The 18,729-nt window shown below is 54.0% G+C and overlaps 2 protein-coding genes across 5 annotated transcripts; one reads left to right on the top strand and one right to left on the bottom strand.

Annotated features, from left to right (window-relative positions):
• The first annotated feature begins 2,689 nt into the window (after nucleotides 1–2,689).
• Nucleotides 2,690–14,031, top strand: BEST1 (bestrophin 1). 4 transcript variants are annotated; one of them, XM_046016270.1, is made up of 11 exons: nucleotides 2,690–3,290; nucleotides 4,347–4,534; nucleotides 6,036–6,130; nucleotides 6,618–6,851; nucleotides 7,438–7,592; nucleotides 7,977–8,054; nucleotides 8,403–8,555; nucleotides 9,848–9,928; nucleotides 10,215–10,366; nucleotides 12,088–12,738; nucleotides 13,686–14,031. In XM_046016270.1, the coding sequence occupies exons 2-11, from the start codon at nucleotides 4,383–4,385 to the stop codon at nucleotides 13,702–13,704; spliced, it is 1,770 nt and encodes a 589-aa protein (XP_045872226.1). In that variant the 5' UTR covers nucleotides 2,690–3,290; nucleotides 4,347–4,382; the 3' UTR covers nucleotides 13,705–14,031. The 4 variants fall into 4 exon arrangements, with proteins under 4 accessions (XP_045872226.1, XP_045872225.1, XP_045872224.1 ...); XM_046016269.1 differs by having other exon boundaries at nucleotides 5,991–6,130; XM_046016268.1 differs by lacking the exons at nucleotides 2,690–3,290; nucleotides 4,347–4,534 and having other exon boundaries at nucleotides 5,743–6,130.
• Nucleotides 14,032–14,127: 96 nt separating this feature from the next.
• FTH1 (ferritin heavy chain 1) lies at nucleotides 14,128–16,878 on the bottom strand. Its single transcript, XM_046016272.1, has 4 exons — nucleotides 16,544–16,878; nucleotides 14,971–15,117; nucleotides 14,542–14,667; nucleotides 14,128–14,442 (listed from the first exon to the last, which is right to left on the bottom strand). Exons 1-4 carry the CDS (start codon nucleotides 16,655–16,657, stop codon nucleotides 14,278–14,280), a joined length of 552 nt encoding a protein of 183 aa, XP_045872228.1. The 5' UTR covers nucleotides 16,658–16,878; the 3' UTR covers nucleotides 14,128–14,277.
• Nucleotides 16,879–18,729: the final 1,851 nt, after the last annotated feature.

Genomic DNA, 18,729 nt, shown 5'->3' with positions numbered 1-18,729 from the left:
AAAACCCTACTCAACTGACCCTCAGGAATGCCTCTGTGACTTTGCATGGGCTTTCCCTTCTAAGTAACACCCTTCCATCCTTCTCAGCACAGGCAAACTCCTACCCATGCCTCAAGACCCAGCTCAAATGCTCCCTCCTCTGTAAATGTTTCTCTGAGCTCTGTGGTCTTGACACACACTTGCCATTTTGTGTTAAAGTTGTTTGTTTCCTTCATTTTTATTTGACTAGGAATTTTTAGACACGAGAATCAGATTAGGCTTAGTTCTGGCATCGGAAATGGTTTATTGGATGATTGCTTTGTGGAACGGAAAGCAGAAGAGGCTGACCCTGACTGGGTTGCAGGGTTGGACCCCATCCTTGCAGGGATCAATCCTGGGCCCCTTTGTCCAAGCATGGCTCGGGTCAGTCAGTGTCTGCTGCGGCCCTTCTGTGTGCCTGAGACGCACCTGGCTGGCTGGGGACATGTGCATGGCCCGGACCAAGTGGAAGAGACCCTGGCTTATACCTGGGATCTACCTGTCTTAGCACTTGGGTGCGGCCAAGAACAGCTTCTTATGGGGTGCCCTGGGGGATCTGGGAGGGGAAGGAGGCTGGTACAGCACCATCAGCTGGTCCTCCTGGGACTTTCGGGATATTGGCAAGAAACCTGCAGTTCAGGGAAGAGAGGGAAGACTTCAGTTGCCACGGTGTCTTCCAACTCCCTCTCATGGTTTTACAGCTGCTGGTCAGGGTCAAGGAGATGAAGGAGACATCCAGCGTCCGCTCCCGGGTCCCTACAGATTCGGACCAGCTAACAGGACTGCCAGGCCCAGAGCCGGCTAGTCAAGGGCGCCCTCCAGTGGTCACCATCGGGGAGGCAGGAACCTGATCGCGCAAAAAGAGGTGTGTCTCATCTGTTCCTTCAACCAACATGGAGTTGGCATCCCCGTGCCAGGCGTGGTGCCAGGCACATGTTTCATTTTTAATTAAAAACATATTGATCATCTGCTAAGTGGGAAGCTCTCTCTTGAGTGTTGCTATGATTTGGTGGGGGCAGGGGGCAGGGGAATCCAAGGTTGGGAATTACCCCTCACAACAGTGATAATCCACCCCCGCTGCTATCCTTTGCCTGGGGAATTTGAGAAAACATCTACTTCTGGGACCGGCTAGGCCAGCGGAATCTGGAGTAGTGGGGCAGAGGCGCCAGGGACAGACAACCAGGCATGAGAATCACTGGAATGTAAAGTTGACTAAATTGTTACCCACCATCCTCATTACTGAGGTACTTGTTATTGTCCCATTCTCTGGATGAGGAGACTGAGGCTCAAGGTAAGGACAAGTGATGGGAAAGATGTTTCCCACAGCACAGGCAGCAAGGGTGTAGCAAACACTCCTAAAAGGCTGTTGTTGATCTGTGAAAAGATTCCCTCATAACTGGGATGGCATTATTTTAGCTGTGATTAGAAAAGTAGTCAAGGTTGCTGTGAAATAATCTTTTCCCCCAGGCAGTGAATTATAACGGCAGAAGTGGAGTGCATAAAAGTCACCTGCAGGCGTGCCTGGGTGGCTCAGCCTGTCAGGAGTCTGCCTTTGACTCAGGTCATGATCCCAGGATCCTGAGGTGGAGCCCCTCATTGCGTTCCCTGCTCAGCTGGCGGCTTGCTTCTCCCTCTCCCTTTGCCTGCTGCTCCCCCTCCTTGTGCTCTCTCTCTCTCTGTCAAATAAATAGGTGAAAAATCTTTAAAAAAAAAAAATAGTCACCTGCAATCTCAGCATTGTTAACACTTCGGAGTATGCCAGGGAGAGGAAGAAAGAGAGAGGAAGGGAGGAGGAGTTGGAGAGAGGAGGGAGGAGGAGGAAGGGATTTATTTTGAGGCTGGAGGTCATATTGTAAACCAGGGCTTCAGAATATGAACACCACTGGCATCCCAATGCCCGCCCTGCTCATTAGACATGCAGCATCCCTCCCCCACCTCCCACCGGGTGGCAGAATCAGACTCTGGAGAAAGATCCCAAGCTGCACGTTTCATATATATTCCAGACCATTCTCATGGCCATTCACTGAAGACCAACAGCCACTGCGGCTTCGAGCTTCCCCAAAAGGAGCCCGTCCTGGACACCCATCGCTTCCAGTGGCTAAGGAGGCCTTCGTGTCTAGATTGATGTATTAAAATATTTGGATCCCGGGGCGCCTGGGTGGCTCAGTGGATTAAGCCGCTGCCTTCGGCTCAGGTCATGATCTCAGGGTCCTGGGATCGAGCCCCGCATCAGGCTCTCTGCTCCGTGGGGAGCCTGCTTCCTCCTCTCTCTCTGCCTGCCTCTCTGCCTACTTGTGATCTCTCTCTGTCAAATAAATAAATAAATAAAATCTTAAAAAAAAAAAAAAATTTGGATCCCGGCTGCCCTTGGGGACCTGGGTACACACTCCCATTTTGCATGGGCTGGCTACACGCCAGCAGCATCAACACCCGGGTTGCTGTGTCATCCCGCACCAGGCCCAGCCCCCACACCGCAGCCTCCTGCCCCCTCACCCCACCCCCTTCTTCCATAGCAGTGAACCAACCTACTAACTGGATTCTGCCAGCCAATCACAGCCTGAATCACCTATGATGTCACCATCAGCCAATCAGAGCTCCTCACCAGCATAGGCAGACCGCCTTCACTCTTGGAAAGGTGATGGAGTGTAAAGCAATACCATCCTTTAGGAAAAGGGACGCTGAGGCCCAGGAAGGAGGAGAGGCCCACTAGGGTCACCGCACACAGGTGGCAGAGCCAGGATTAGAAGCCAGGATTCCCAGTGTTCTTCTCCCTGCCTTCTCTGCTCCCAACGTCCCATAGGGCCTGGCCCTTGGCTTCCTCTCTCTGTGTAGCTTCCTGGCACAAGAGGCGAAGACCAGGGCCCCGGCCCCAGTGCCCACAGCTCTCCCTGCAAGACCTCAGTGGTCAGAAGGAGATCCTTCGATCTCTGTATTTGAGGGCCTGGAGAAAATGGCAGGATTGGGCCCATGGTAGAGGGGAGCTGCCCCGAATTCTGGCCCTTGTCTCAGTGCCCACCCCCCAGCACCGGCAGGAATTAGGGGGGCCCCGGCTAGGCGGTACGGGCAACAGCTAATGTGCGGATTATGGGACCCAAACAAGGCTCCTTTGTGGAAGCCCTGCCTTAGAGAGTCAAGTGACCGCCTAATTCACGCATGGGCAGGGCCAGCCCCGAGGTGTGGGCTGGGGCACTGGCCATAAGACCCCCAGAAGTCCCACCGGTCCAGTGGCCAGAACTGTTGTGGGATAGCCTGAGAAGACTGGAGCCCCTCCCGTGAGTAGGGGTCTGCCCAGGCAGGCTGGCTGGGGGGGCTTGGAGGGCCTACGAGGTGGACGGCGGTGCATTGGTGCATGAGCTGTACACCCACGGGCCGCGTGTGTGCGTGTGGGGGGCACCTGTGCGTGTGTGCCAAGTCTCTGAGGTGGGCGTGAGCTTGGTGTGCCAGGGGCACAAAGACAGCCAGAGCAAGCGGGGAGAGGCTGGGTGTCAATGCAATTGATAAGCAAGGTCAGTACTTTGCTTTCAGAAGTTTTTCTTGAGCACTTCCTATGAGAGTGCAGCAGGAGCCTCCATTCTCAGGAGGGAATGGTCAGTAAACAAGCAGACATCCCGCAAAATAGAATTTCAAGTAGGACAAGATAAACGCTGTGTAGAGAAATTGACAAGATGAGGGGACGGAGAGTACCAGGGGCACTGGGATGCTATTTACAGGGACAGTGGTTGGAAACACCCTTTCTGGGCAGGTGACCTAAAGTGGGGATGAGCCATACAGTTAGATGAGAAAGAGCGTCCTCCAGGCAGAAGGATTAGCAAGTGGAAAGGGCCTTGGGGTCACTGTTCAATAGACATTATTTGAGCATCCTTACCAGCCAGTGTTCTGGGCACTGGGGACAGGGCAATGGACAAGACCGACCAGGCCCCTTACCAATCTTGCTCCGACTGGTGATTGCGGGTGCTTGGGGGAACTGAGGAATAAGATAGGGTCAGGACGCCACCTGGCTCAGGGGACCAAGTCCAGTATATGGACTTTGCTATTGCTGCTGTCGTCACACAGCATTTGTCATTTGTCACACAACTTGAGGGCGCAGAGCTGTCTTCCCTGCCAAGGCTGTGGGCAGCTCTGGGCTCACTTCCCTCGCTTCCCATGTCCCACAGGCAGGAAGACCCAAATGGGCCTTTGAGGCCACCTCACTCCCCTCCCGGTGTGCAGACAGGAAAAGTGAGGCCCAGAGCAGGGAAGAGTCTAGGCTAAGATCATTATGAGGCCCAGACAAGCTCCATCCAAGCCACCCCCGCCCCAGTCAGTGTCCCTCCCTGTCTGTCTACTAGGACAAAAACCCACTTGCTGCAGCCCAGTGCCCGGCCATGACTGTCACCTACTCAAGCCAAGTGGCTAATGCCCGCTTAGGCTCCTTCTCCCGCCTGCTTCTGTGCTGGCGAGGCAGCATCTACAAGCTGCTCTATGGCGAGTTCCTCATCTTCCTGCTCAGCTACTACGCCATCCGTTTCATTTACAGGTGCAGAGGGACAGGCTGGGGCCGGGACCCGGGAGGGCCACGGCCCAGGAGGGCTGCAGTGGGGCTTGGGACAACCAGCCAGCCAGTCAGTGGGCTAATGTACCAGAGACCTTTAAGGCTGACCTGAGCTCCTGACCAAGCCTGGGTAGGGGGTAAGGGGATGGGGGGCTGAGGGTTGGGGTCCGGAGAGGAGGTAAAAGGAGGCAGCCTGGGAGGCAGCTCTGTGCAGGCTGGGAGTGTCTTTCCTCCAACCCAGGGAGAGGCTTCTGGAAACCAGGCCTTAGCCGGTCCCAGCCAGCCAGCCTATTCTCCTGAGTCCCACAAGCTCACAGGCCCAAACTGTATCCCCCACCCCCATAAAAGTGTTTACTTAAATAAAATAGAGGACAGATATGATCACAAAATATATGAAAGCATTCTGAATGGAAAAAGCATTAATGACTGAAATGGACTGAAAAACTATCAAATGCAGAAAATTCTTAATTTCATAATTACAATACCAGTAACAAAGCACTTGTTTTCTTTGGTTGTTGCGCAGGCACCAACATATGTTGATTAAAAAAAAAAACAGACTTTATTTTTTAGAGTTTTAAGTTGATAGCAGAATTGGGCAGAAGGTAGAGAGTGTCCATACATCCCCTCAAGCACACACAGTCGCCCCCACTACCAACATGCCACAGCCAAGCGGCACACTTGTCATACTAGATGAACCCACACGGACACTCCATCATCACCCAAAGGCCACAGTTTACACTAGGGTCCACTCTTGTTGTACATTCTTTGGGTTTGGACAAATGACATTTATCTACCATGACAGTGTCATACAGAGTAGGTTCATGGTCCTAAAAACCCTCTGCGCTCAACCTACTCATTCATCTCACCTCACCATGTTTTTTAAAATTTTATTTTATTTTATTTTATTTATTTGACAGAGATCAGAAGTAGGCAGAGAGGCAGGCAGAGAGAGAGAGAGAGAGAGAGAGGAGGAAGCAGGCTCCCTGCTGAGCAGAGAGCCTGATGTGGGGCTCGATCCCAGGACCCTGACATCACGACCTGTGCTGAAGGCAGAGGCTTAACCCACTGAGCCACCCAGGCGCCCCTCACCATGTTTTTTTAAAGACCAAACCCTCTTTGTTTGAACCTGCTTTCAAACTATCCTTTGGATCCCTTAAAAGGGTCAGTGGTGCCTAAAAGGGACTCCTTCGGCAGGACCTTCCTTCCTATAGATCACAGACAACTTCCTGAGGGCTCAGCCTCTTCCAGTCATGGAGCCAAGGTCTCCTTGGGGTTTGGGACACCAGAGGAGTGGGACCTGGCTTAGGCCAGAGGAGGGGCCCCAGGCAGGGCCAGTGAAAGGGACCAGGAAGTGGTGGGATGGGATAGCAAAGAGGCAGCCACACTCCTCCTACCCTTGGCCTGGCTGGAGCCAGTACCGGTCTCAGCCATGTCTTCCCAGGGTCTACACATCCCACACCACCCGCTCCGCTCTGCCCCGCCCCAGGATGGCCCTCACGGAGGAACAGCAGGTGATGTTTGAGAAACTGACCCTGTATTGCGACAGCTACATCCAGCTCATCCCCATTTCCTTCGTGCTGGGTGAGCCCCCCCTCTGGCGCGTCGGGATCCCAGTGGCTGCTCCAGGCTCCACACAGCTGGACTACGAGGAACTAGCTGGGGGAAGGCCAGTGGCTGTTCAGGGAAATGAGGAGACCGCAGCCAGACGGACTTAAATTAGACATTAGGAAGGACGTCAGCACTTAAGACCCCAGCTTCTGAGGGCCGCGCTGACATAGTCCCTGGAGCCTCTGAGCAGGAGGTGGGGACCGGGGTGGGGGTGGAGGTGGGAATCTGGCGGGTTCCTGGGAGAGGCACGGGGCCCCTAGGAGAGAGAACTGAAGGCTCCTGGGCCTTCAATGCGGGGCTCCGATGGTCTTCCCCTCCTGAGCGTCTTTCAGGAGGATCAGGGCTGGGCCCGCTCCCATCAGAAAGATGGAGAAACAGAGGCATCGCCCTCGCTTGGCTCTGGCCGCAGCCTGGGCCCTCGCCCCCACCCCCCGCCCCCTCCCCCGCCTCTCCTGCCCAGGCTTCTACGTGACGCTGGTCGTGACCCGCTGGTGGAACCAGTACGAGAACCTGCCGTGGCCCGACCGCCTTATGAACCTGGTGTCGGGCTTGGTGGAGGGCAAGGACGAGCAAGGGCGGCTGCTGCGGCGCACGCTCATCCGCTACGCCAACCTGGGCAACGTGCTCATCCTGCGCAGCGTCAGCGCCGCGGTCTACAAGCGCTTTCCCAGCTCCCAGCACCTGGTGAAAGCAGGTGGGCGGGCCCCGGGGCGGGAGCAGGGGGCGGGGCCTGAGCAGATGGGTGGAGCCAGTGGCTTCCGGACCGAAGATTGGGTGTGGCCAGGAGCGGGGTGGGGTTGAGACCCTGTCCAATTGGGCGGGGCGGAGTCCGGCGCGTGAAGATGGGTGGGAGCGGGGCCGGGAACCTCCTGTGAGGATGGGGTCTAAGATAGGGTTAAGGACCCTTGAGGGCTGAGCGAAGAGTGGGGACTGAGGGCCGGGGGCGGGGCGTTGGGAACTGACGAGAAAGTACCGGTCTGCGTCCCTCTGCCCTTTCCTGCCCAGTTCCGCGGTTTTCAGTCTGCATTTCTGTGACCTCCGTCCCTGACCTGCTCCTGACCTGGTCCTGATTAATAAGACAGACACTTCTCACGTACTCAGGTCAGAACAGCACGTAGTGGGCACTCAGTAATTATTTGTTGAGAGAAGATGTCAAAGGAGCTCCGTGGTCCCCATGAACTTGGGCCTCAATCCTGGGCCTCGGCAAGGCCTGGCCACCCCTGCCCGCCATCTGATCTGCGGCTTCTCCCACCCAGTGCCTTCTTCACTCCACCCCGCAGGCTTTATGACCCCCGCGGAACGCAAGCACTTGGAAAAGCTGAGCTTGCCGCACAACACGTTCTGGGTGCCCTGGGTGTGGTTTGCCAACCTGTCTATGAAGGCATGGATTGCAGGTCGAATCCGGGACCCTATCCTGCTCCAGAGCCTGCTGGACGTGAGCTCACCACACTGATGGGGCTGGTGCAGAGTGGGGGTGGTTGTACCCCAGGTGGAACAGTTTCCTTCAAAGACAAGGCTTGAGGCTCTTTCTAGAACCTGCCTTGGGATTGTAGGACTTGGACCAACAAGGATTCCATAACCCATGGTAGCCCCTTTCCCCAATTCCCCTCCCACTTCGTCTCTAAAGTGAGCCTCTTCTCAGTGGCTCCTTTTTGATAGATGCGGAGGCTGAGGCACAGAGAGGTTAAGTGAGTGGCCCATGACCACTTAGCCAGGGCTGGGCCATGAGTGCCAGCCCCTGGCCCCTGGGGAAGAGCTGGGGTTGAGCCTGGGAGAGCAAATGGCAGTCGGAACACCAACCCTCCCTCCTGCTCCCCAGGAAATGAACATCTTGCGTACTCAGTGTGGACACCTGTTCGCCTACGACTGGATCAGTATCCCGCTGGTGTACACGCAGGTGAGGACTAGGTCAGTGAAGCTGACCTTAGGGAAACAGGGACTAGGAGGACTCAGGAAACAGCCTGTGATGAGAAGGGCTCACTTAGGAGCTAAGAGGCTCATCCTGGGAGTTAGGTCTGGACTTTGCAGCTTCTGACAAGTTTGAAGAGTCCAGACTCCTGTCTGGTTCAGCCCAGTGGAGGGAATGTGATTGTCCCCATTTTAAAGTGATTGCGGAGACCCAAAGTCACAGGACTGTGCGAATCAGAGCAAGGCCTCATCCTCCCAGGCTGGGGAGCTTCCTGACCCCAGGTCTCCAGCCAGCCCATTTCTGCTGCCACCTCCCCCCGCTTCCTGACCCACCCAGGTGGTGACCGTGGCTGTGTACAGCTTCTTCCTGGCTTGCCTGATTGGGCGGCAGTTCCTGAATCCAGCCAAGGCCTACCCTGGCCACGAGCTGGACCTTGTTGTACCTGTCTTCACGTTCCTGCAGTTCTTCTTCTACGCCGGCTGGCTGAAGGTGAGAGTCTGCGATGAGAGCAAGAGATGGGGCTGTGGTCATGGCCGGCCAGGAAAGGAGAGTTTCAAATGTGGAAAGTAGGGTGCTGGGCCTCCACCACAGCCCTCTGGTCTGCTCCTTCCCTGTGTCTTTACATATCAAGACCCTGAGACCCAGAGAGGAGTGGGACCTGCTTGAGGCCAGTGTCTGATCCCAGGGCTTCACCGGAGGCCTTGAACTTAGCAGGCTGGACAGACACAGGGAAAGCGCACTTGTCAAACCACGTGCTATGTCCCCTCGAGAGAATGTTCCCCAGATGTTTGTCCGCAACAAGGGAAATGCACAGAATAAGAAGAGCAGTGGCAGGCCCTGCTGGCGAGGCAGCCCCTTACTGTGCCCGGCGATGAGGCTCTGGTTCCAAATTTGTTCCCTCCGCTTAGTAGAACAGAAGTCCTGAGGCTGACTACTCTGGCCCCCGCCCTTCCAAGGCAGATTAACGCCACCTCTTCTTCCTCAAGATATCCATCTGTGATGGGGGTGGTGGCGGGTGTGGGGGAGCTCCCATCCCTGCCCCAAGTGGCTTTTCCAAGTATTCCTCCCACTACATCCAGGGCTCCTCCTAACAGGAGTTCAGAAGGACACAGTTTTCTCCGCATCTCTATTTTTCCTCTGTTTCTCCCACACTCTCTGTCTCTTCCTTTTTTCCTTTACTTTTTGGTAGTGGTGGTGATGGTAGGTGGCCTCCTCCCTCCCTCCCGTCCACATTTCACGTGTGTGTGAAACACACACACACACACACACGCACACCGATATTCCCTCCCTATCCGCACCTTCATCCCCGCAGTCATCTTTGGTTTCTAAAGCACAAACCAGATCACACCATTTTTCTGCTCGAAATTCCCTAGTGGCTTACAGGATGTCTCTCGAAGCCTCAGTACAGCCCCTCACTGCTGTGGAGATTTGTCCGGCAGCCTAATGCAGAGATTTGTGGAGCTCCAGGGAAGATACAGGGAGGGGAGGGACAGGGGTGACTACTGAGTGACAGGCTCAAGGACAGATCTGAGTGTTGAGGGAGCTGCGGGCATAGGAGAGGGGCTCAGGCTCGATGACCTGAAGGGAGGGGGGCTGTGTGCGGGGGCCTATGAGCGTGGGCGGCTGGAGCCCTCACATACTGGCTTTGAAGATGGTGGTCAGGCAGGAGGGGCATCGTGGTGGGGGGTGTGGAAAGGGCAAGAGCCGAAGTTTAAGGGCACGGAGCAAGGCTGCAGGGAGTCTGCCTGAGGACTTCCAAAGCCCCCTTCCCTCTCTCCAAGGTGGCAGAGCAGCTCATCAACCCATTTGGAGAGGATGATGATGACTTTGAGACCAACTGGATTGTCGACAGGAGCTTGCAGGTTTTCGGGGAGAGAGGGAGCCTGTCCTGTGGACCTTCCCTGAACTGAACCCAAGGAGGGGGCCCCACGGTTCTGTAGGGAGGCCTCCTGGTGAATTAGTCTCCCTGCCCCCCACCCAGCCAACCATACACTCACAGGGTTCTCACCCCAGCTTTTGAGGCTGCATATAGACATCAATCTGTCCATTTCCCAAGTGAGGAAACTGAGGCCCAGAGAGAGGGAAGACCACGGTCCAGCTTGGGCTGACCTTGCTTTTTGGGCTTTTCCTTCTGTGCCTGGTAACCAGGTGTCCCTGTTGGCTGTGGATGAGATGCACCAGGACCTGCCCCCGATGGAGAGGGATATGTACTGGAATGAGCCGGAACCACAACCCCCCTACACAGCTGCTTCTGCCCAGTCTCGTCGAGCCTCCTTTTTAGGCTCCACCTTCAACATCAGGTGAGCAGTGCCAGGGAACCACGTTGGTGGGTAGGAAAGCCCACACACAAGAACTTGGAAAAGCTCTAGTTAATATGTATTGGATGCATGCTGAGTGCTGGGAACTCTGCTAAGCTCTTTATATAAACTGTTTTTTCCTTCCCAATAACCCTGGTTTGGTATCTCAAGTTTTCAGATGATTAAGTCCAAGTTCAGAGAGGTTAAATAGGTTGCCCAGCCCAAGGTCACATAGTTAGCGAGTGGCGCCCCGGGACCAGGTATGTCTGCTTCTGCTTCACACCTGCAATCCTTACCTTGTACTGCTTAGTAACTCCTAAATCTATAAGGGCTTTCAGATGCCTCCAGCCTAAGCCTCCCATGCCCAGACTTGGAAACTGAGGCCCAGAGAAAGAAGGGACTTACTTAAGGCCTGACAGTGATCAGTGATGCAGTTGGAATGGCAGAGCCTGGTTGCCTGGTTCCTGACTCTGGTCCAGAGCTACACTTTCTGATAAGCCAGGATGTTTAGATGGGGAGTGAAGTGGGGGGGGGGTCCCCTGGGATGCGGGTGGGGCAAGCATGTATCAGCAAGAGACTGATTCATCACAAGTACCTTCTGGGTAGTCTCTGTGCTACAGTACAGGCCTTGGATCACCCACAGCAGCCGAACTTTCCTGCACCTGGGTCCCGTTTCTCTGATTCAGTCCAGTTCCCTTGTGGGCTGCAGCTGGGCCACATTGGCCTGATGGGCCCTCCCAGACTGTCCTCTCGCTGCGGTAGGACAGTGGAGAGGACCTTGGAGAGTCCTGTGTTTCAGGGTCCTTACCATCCAGGTTTTTTTCCACAGTATTAAGCGCTGTTATTGTTTAAAAACCAAATACCCTACTAAGCCATAATTTGAATTAGCTAGAGTCCCTCATGGGTGTGAGGAAAGTTCGAAAAAGTGATCAAATGAAGGATGGAGGCTTGCTTAGGTCAGAAACATTTCTGGAAGTTGCTTTTGAATTCCATATGATCTGTGCTCTAGTGGCTGAGGGTTGGGTGGGGAACAGAGGATATTATACATAAACCTTGTCTCCAAGGAACACACAATTTAGTGAGGAGGCTCACACCAAGGCCCAGACTCTGGACACAAGGTACACGGTACTAGAGGCCTGGGAGAGACAGGACATAGAAGAGAGACCACCTTTGGCCTGGGAGGGGGGCCTGGGCCTGGGTCCAGGGGAGCTGGACCTGGAGCTGAGCTTGAAGCATGGGGAGAACGTGGACACCGGCGACAGGCCATGTTTTAGGATAGTGGGCTTTCTCCTGCAGAATAAAGGCTTTGGGCTCCCAGGAGGCCACACTTCTCTTTGCAGATGCTGTTCCCCAGCCTACCCAGAGTCACTCCTGGGCCTGATCTCACCCACCACACCCGGGGTCCAGTAGTTTGGGTCACTTGGAGGGAGGGATGTCGGAGAAGATGGAGATGATGAGAGAGCCCTTCAGGAGCCAGACTAGGGAGTTTCGTGATCGTGGGCAAGAGGGGGCCACAGAACAGTGAGGTGAGCTGGGCTGGGAAGGAGTAGGAGGGCAGTGCAGTACAGGATGGATCAGGAGAGAGGTGAGTCCAGGCATTGTGACGAACACTGTGTGTTCTTGGCTTTGGGTTAAAAGGAGGGAAAAGAGGGGTAAAAAAGAAGTCGGATCTGGCTTTGGTCCTTTGTGCCCTACTCAACCCCGAGTCTCACGCTTCTTTCCAGCTTGCATAAGGAGGACATGGAGTTTTGGTCAAACCCACAGAAAGAGGAGGAGGAGGACCCACACACTGGCATCATTGGCCGCTTCCTAGGGCTACAATCCCAGAACTACCATCCCCCCAGGACAAACTCAAAGACCAAACTACTGTGGCCCAAGAAAGAAGGCCTTCTCCATGAGGGCCAGCTCAAGAAACTCGGGGGTACCAGGCAGAACTCTAGGGACCAGGAAAACTGCAAGGCCTGGAGGATTAAGGAGGAGGATGCTTTCGAGACTGCAGCACTGTACGGGAGGTCAGGCTACCACAGCGCCCCACAGACACCCCTCAGCCACACACCTATGGTCTTCCCACCTGGACAGTCAGCACCCTCAAGCCTTCGCAGAGTCTCAGGTACAGACGGCGCTGTCAAAGACCAAAGCCTACAATCCCTGACTCCTGGGACAAAGACCAGTTTTGAACTGCTTCCAGATAGTGCTGGGTCCTCAGCAGAGCCCCCAGAATCGGGTCACATGAAGAGGAAAACTGTCGAGTTTAACCTGACAGACATGTCGGAGACCCCTGAACATCATTTCAAAGAATCGCGTTTGGAGCAGTCAACTAACCTACACACTATACTGAAAAGTCATGAAGATCCCTATTGGGCCTTGGAGAACAGGTCTGTCCTCTCTACATTTAAGGGTCACTCCACCTCCTCCCACCCGACCTTCCCTTGCTGTGATTGTACCCTAATACCTTCCTGGGAGCCCATTTTCCTATGGTTCCTTCACCACCAGAGCCTGCTGTACTTACCAGCACTGGCTTGGAGCACACCTGGCCACTTCAGCAAGAGCCCTAGGAAGTTTGAGAGCTTTTGACGTCGCTAGGAAAGAGCTCCCTGGGTCCTGGGTGAAGGGAAGGGGAGGTTGCTTGGCAGGAAGGATGGCTGGCAGCCACCAAGCCAGGCTTAAGCGCTCAGATGTTATGCCTAGACCCAGCTCCCTTTGAGTAGCAGATGCAAAGCCGTGAAGCGGAGTGGGGGGGTTCTGGGCTGTACCCCAATGACTCCACTCACTGCCCAGGGATCACATGTGAAGACTCCCCCATAACCTTAGTGATCCCCAAGTACTTCCAGAAAGTGTTACACCCCTGGAAACTGGCAGATGGTTAAGGTAAGGGTATCGAGATCCCTTGGGATACTTCACTGCTTTAGAGTACCTAAGACTTCTGAACATCCATGTGCTTTGTGCCTCCTTGGGGTCAATCCACTGGGGTCACAAAACCATCCATTTCCCCACATTCCAGATCTCACCGCTGGATCCACTCTACCCACTACAGCCATGTGAGAACTGAACTTCCTGTTTTCTAGATTCCCATGCAGTCACTTCTGTGGTTCAAGTAGTTATGAAAAACCTGAAAGAGCTCGTCTTCTACCTAAACAAACTTCGAGCCATTACTGCAGTTTTCTGGGAAAGGATGTTAATATAGTCGTTAGCAAGGAGAGTTGGCCCTGCAGGTTCCGAACCGTACTCTTTTTATATTTTAGGGGTCATGACCTTCACTGTAACTCTCCACTTTGCATTATCTTCCAGACTCACATTGTGAACTTTCTCCCATTCTCTGTAGGGATGAAGCACATTCTTAGCCTGTTTCTCAAGGGGGGACGCTTCACTGGCCTGGTCCTACCTGCACGTACACCAGCGGGACACTGATCCGGTCACAGCCATACAGCCGTCCACACTGAAGAATGTGTTCATAGGACAGCCTGAATCAAACGGTTAGCTTAATGGGTAACAAAATCCAGTTTCAGGACTTACGCCTTTAAATGCCTTTTGTACATAAAAATCATGAAAACCTGGAATGAACCACTGTACACGGAATCAGGAGTCCGTAAGTCCTGTCTGAATGTAACACACACAACCTTGGTGTCTTTTCCAAACTAAGGACTTTCCTCCCAGGCATTTCATGTTGGTCACTGTGATTCAACTTCAAGCACTTAAGCAGATTTCTTCGCAAGGACCATCTACATACATTTCCAGCCCAGCCCAAGAACTCAAAGGACAGTAACTGGGTACCAAATTACTTTATTTGAAGGAATGGTACAAATGAAAGAGGTTAAGTAGATGTTTTGGTACAACTTATAGAAAAGGTAAAGGTAACCCCCAACATGCATGCACGGCCTCAGGGACCAGGTGGCTCTGGGAAGACAGCCTAAGGCTTAGCTCTCACTATCACTGTTTCCCAAGGTGTGCTTGTCAAAGAGATACTCTGCCATGCCAGATTCGGGGGCCCCCATCTTGCGCAGGTTGGTTACGTGGTCACCCAATTCTTTGATGGATTTCACCTGCTCATTCAGGTAATGAGTCTCAATGAAGTCACACAACTAGAAAACAGAATGGGGAAGAAAGTTAATGGTTAAGTTTTCCCAGCCCCCAAGAGGCTAATGACTCCTTCCAGTCACTCTCCAATTGCTAATACTCACATGGGGGTCATTTTTATCAGTGGCCAGTTTGTGCAGTTCCAGTAGTGACTGATTCACACTCTTTTCCAAGTGCAATGCACACTCCATCGCATTCAGCCCGTTCTCCCAATCATCACGGTCTGGTTTCTGAAAGAGAAGGTCACATCAACAGAGCTGTAGCTTCCACCGATTAATCCACAAGTCAGCAAGCACCTAACATGTAACCTGTGCTTCTGCAAAAGGGACATCCAAGTTTCTCCAACAGTTTCCAACCTAACATCCTTGCCCATTACCACTCACCTTGTTTAGCTGAAATGATAGGCCTAAAGAAAGCACAGAACCCAAAAGTGACCCCATTTTTTAAGGCCAACTGCCACCTTGGTGATTTCTGACACCTGAGGACTGCTAGATAAATCACAAAGCAGGATACTTCTAGGAGCTTCTGTTCACCTTGATATCCTGAAGGAAGATTCGGCCACCTCGTTGGTTCTGCAGCTTCATCAGTTTCTCAGCATGTTCCCTCTCCTCATGAGATTGGTGGAGAAAATATTTGGCGAAGTTCTTCAAAGCCACATCATCGCGGTCAAAGTAGTAAGACTGAAAGGGGTTCATGAACATGTTCTGTTAGGAATGCCCAAAAAGGCACCCTGCCACCTAGCCTTTCTTTCTCAAAGCTCAGCAAGAAAGGGGGCTGCACTGAAGGAGACCAGACGGGGGTGGGGGATAGGGGGCAGCAGGCTGTGTTCCTGAATTGAACACAACACTAAAATTAGTCTGACAAAAATAAAACTTGGGTCCTTGAAACTGAAGTTTACTACAAGGAACCTTTAGAGTATCACAGGCAAATTGTCCCCAGCATGGAATTTCTTAAGGCTCCGTTATTAGTGCGTTGTTCTAGCCAGGGTCCAATTTGATTGGAGAGGGTGTGGGTGCTATTTACCCTGCACAAACAGTGCCTTCTCTCCCCACTCCCTGATTAACCCATATCAGAACAATAGCTTGCCAGCTTAAAGCAGACCATGGATTTCTAAAATTAACCCATCAGTCAAGGTGAAAACCTTCGGCAATGCTAGTATCTACAAAAAAGAAATCGCCAGCAGAAAGCAAAAAATTTGTTTCAGTTTTAGATACTTGCTCTAGTCACCTGTTCCTGAAATGGAGTGGCAGTCGGGGAAATCCAGGCCTGTTTTCAAACCCATCTAAAACTTGTCTATTCTCGGATAATTTTGCACAATCATAAGCCAATTCTAAGTAAAACTCACACCACCCCGCCTAAAAACACTGTTTTGGAAAACGGATCCCACTGATCAGTGCGTGGAAAAATTCTTTGCCCAGTAACCGTTGGTGTAGTTTATCCAAAAACCAAGGGTTCAATTAGCGGGCGATAACTCAGGCACAAAAAGAATCAAGTGCGTGCGCGCCCGGGCCAAAGGACAGATGACTAAGACAACTGTGTCCGCAGAAGAGATTTCCACGCTTCAATTCAAGTGGGACTCGGAGATAAGCACAACAGAGGGGTGGCAACGGCTGCTCGGAGAGTGGTCGGCCCACGAGAGATAAGCCACTTAGCACCAGCTCCCCACCCCCCTCAGCCACCTTGGTTCCTATTCGATACCATTTCCCAGCAGGCTCCGCCATACGGGGTGGGAGGGGGGGACAGGGCCTGGACCACTTCGCCCCCATTACCCAAGCAAACAGATGGCCCCGCCATCACATGACCGATGCAGGAGGAATATAAACGCAAAAAACCACTTTCCTAACTGCAGGATTGTACAGGTTGCAACCGCTCCAACTCTGGGATTCCAGGAAACCAGGCTCTTCAAGTACAGAGCGATGCGCAGAGGCGGCCGTCGCCAGAGAGGGAGCCCTCCTTGCCAGAATTTCTGCGCAAGTGCTGGGAGGCCTCGAGCAGCGTCCATTTTCCAGCAGGACGCGCGGAGGCGGGACAGCCCGCGCCCTGGCCACACCCCCGCCCCGCCCCGCCGCCCCGAGAGGCCGCCCCCGCCCGCGGGAGCGCCCTCACCATGGACAGGTAGACGTAGGAGGCGTAGAGCTCCAGGTTGATCTGGCGGTTGATGGCGGCCTCCGAGTCCTGGTGGTAGTTCTGGCGCACCTGCGAGGGGGACGCGGTCGTCATGGCGGCGGCTGAGGAGAGGCGGCGACGGGCAGCGGCTGCGCGGCGCTGGAGCTGGAGCGGCGACGGGGGGCCTTGGAGCGGTCCGAGGGCGCTGTGAGGAGATGGCGGAGGGCAGGCTCTGAGCGGCCGGCCGGGGCGAAGGGACGAGCGCCGGGTTCCGTCCAAGCACTGTTGAAGCAGGAACCCGCGGCGACTCTCGGCGGAGATGTGGCGCAGTTGGCGGTGGCCCCTACTTATAGCGGGATCGGGCGTCAAGCTCCTCCGGCCAATCAAGCTGCCCGCCCTCCGTGCGGAGCCCCGCCTCTTCCGGTGGGCGCGCGGCCCCGCCCCAGAGCCACGGGGGAGGGGCGGCCCCGCCGCGGGAGGCTCTGCGTGTCCCGCGGTGCGTGGGGCTCGGCGGGCGTCCTTTCGAGCCCTGACGTCGGCTGTGGGGCCGCAGGGAAGACGTGGGGACCAACGCGAAGCCCAGCCCCGAGCCCTGGGCCCAGGGCGTCCTGGGTCTCGCAACCGACTGAAAGTGCCCTTGGCCCTGGGGGCGTCGGGGCGAATCTGAGTCCGCGGGCGGGCTCCCCGAGTCTCTTGGCCAAGGGCATGTTAGGAATCCGAGCGGTAGGGCAGCAGTTACCGCACCCGAGAAGATTTCCTCGTCTTGTAAATTGCAAAGTGGAAACCTGGGCCCTACGAGGTCGTGTGAATCAGAGGTGGAGCTGGGAAAGGGTTCGCTTTCTCTTCCTCAAGGTCTAGCTGAGAGCATAACGCGGGCGGACTGTCCCCCGCCCCTCCGATTCCCGCGACCCTGTCCGCCTTCTGCTGAAAGCAAATATGGCTCCTTGTGCAGCTTATACAACAAAGGCTGGGCGGGCATGTTTCCCGGAGACACGAAGAGCGCCTTCCCGGAGGGAGCCGTGGGGGCGAGCCCCTGGGCTTCTGAGAAAATCGGGAGAGCGGGGGTTAGAAACGAAAGGAGAAGCCACTTGGATCTGGAGACAAAGTCATGAGGCCTTTCTGCAACGGCCGCCATTACTGGCCCCAGTCACGGTAGACTCAGCTGAGGGGCCTTGGAGGGAGCCCCCTCCTGGGATTACCCTTGGAGAGAAGCTGATGGGGCTGAATGTGCCACAGGCTTCCCAGGTGCAAGAAACCCAGGAAGGGCAAGGCCACTGAGTCTGGCTTGCAGCTGCGTCCCAGGCACGGAGTGGGTGTGAATTCGAGGTTGGCAGAATTGCAGCTAGGCCAGGACTCCAGTCCCGCCGGTCGGCTGGCTTCCAGGCTCCCTCATTACCAGGCCCTTCCACACGGGGGGCCACCTATCCAAGACCCTTTCCACGGTGTTCACAATCATGAAACTGGAAGCTGAACTTCCCAACCTTAAAAAAGGAAGGAACCCTACTAAAATACTAAAAGAAGTTGCTGATGGAATAGTGGTGATTTCTTTCTTGGGTCTTTACTGTATCATTTCAAAATGAACATATGTTGCTCTCAGGAAAAAAAATTTTAGTGGGGCTAGAGCTACAAAATAAGCAGAAGGCTGCTGGGAGAGTGTAGACAAGGGGAACCTTATTCTGGGACAGAACGTCAGGAAGGCTTCCCTAGGAAAGTGACAGTTGAGCCAAGTTTGAAGAAAAAGCTGGAAGGAAGGTAGAGCGGTAGAGGGAGATAGGGAGGGGAATTCCAGGCAGAGAGAACGGCATGTACAAAGGTGTAAAGGCATGGAAATGCATGGCCTGTCCAAGGTACCTTTAAGAAAATGTGTTGGCCTGGCGAATGCTGGAAAGATGGTACAGGATACAGAATTGTGTACCATAAAAAGGGTTTACATTTTATTCTGGGGAGCCTGGAGACACAGGGATTTCTAACCAGGGAGATACCACATTTGTTTTATTTTCAGAAATCGTGCACTCTTAAGAGTACAGAGTCATCCGATGCAGAGCTCTTCTATATAACCATAAACACCAGTTAGAATATGTAATGAAAGCAAAATATTTTTAATTTACACTGGCAACAAAAGCTTCAAATACCTGAGAATGAAGTGAACAAGAAATAGATGAATATGAGAACTACACATGCTTGCT

The sequence above is a fragment of the Meles meles genome, chromosome 8 (assembly GCF_922984935.1).
Source record: "Meles meles chromosome 8, mMelMel3.1 paternal haplotype, whole genome shotgun sequence".
Lineage (NCBI taxonomy): Eukaryota > Metazoa > Chordata > Mammalia > Carnivora > Mustelidae > Meles > Meles meles.
Note: the sequence above shows the minus strand (reverse complement) of the source record. Positions and strands in the feature narration are given on the sequence as shown.

Bases quoted from the DNA above. Each gene is read 5' to 3' on its own strand.
- BEST1 (XM_046016268.1), top strand. From the start codon at position 5,800: ATGGAGCCAAGGTCTCCTTGGGGTTTGGGACACCAGAGGAGTGGGACC. The intron at 6,852-7,437 runs GTGGGCGGGCCC...TCCACCCCGCAG, and splicing joins CCAGCACCTGGTGAAAGCAG to GCTTTATGACCCCCGCGGAA. The intron at 9,929-10,214 runs GTTTTCGGGGAG...CCTGGTAACCAG, and splicing joins TTGTCGACAGGAGCTTGCAG to GTGTCCCTGTTGGCTGTGGA.
- FTH1 (XM_046016272.1), bottom strand. From the start codon at position 16,657: ATGACGACCGCGTCCCCCTCGCAGGTGCGCCAGAACTACCACCAGGAC. The intron at 15,118-16,543 runs GTGAGGGCGCTC...AACCCCTTTCAG, and splicing joins CCTACGTCTACCTGTCCATG to TCTTACTACTTTGACCGCGA. The intron at 14,668-14,970 runs GTGAACAGAAGC...CTTCTCTTTCAG, and splicing joins TCTTCCTTCAGGATATCAAG to AAACCAGACCGTGATGATTG.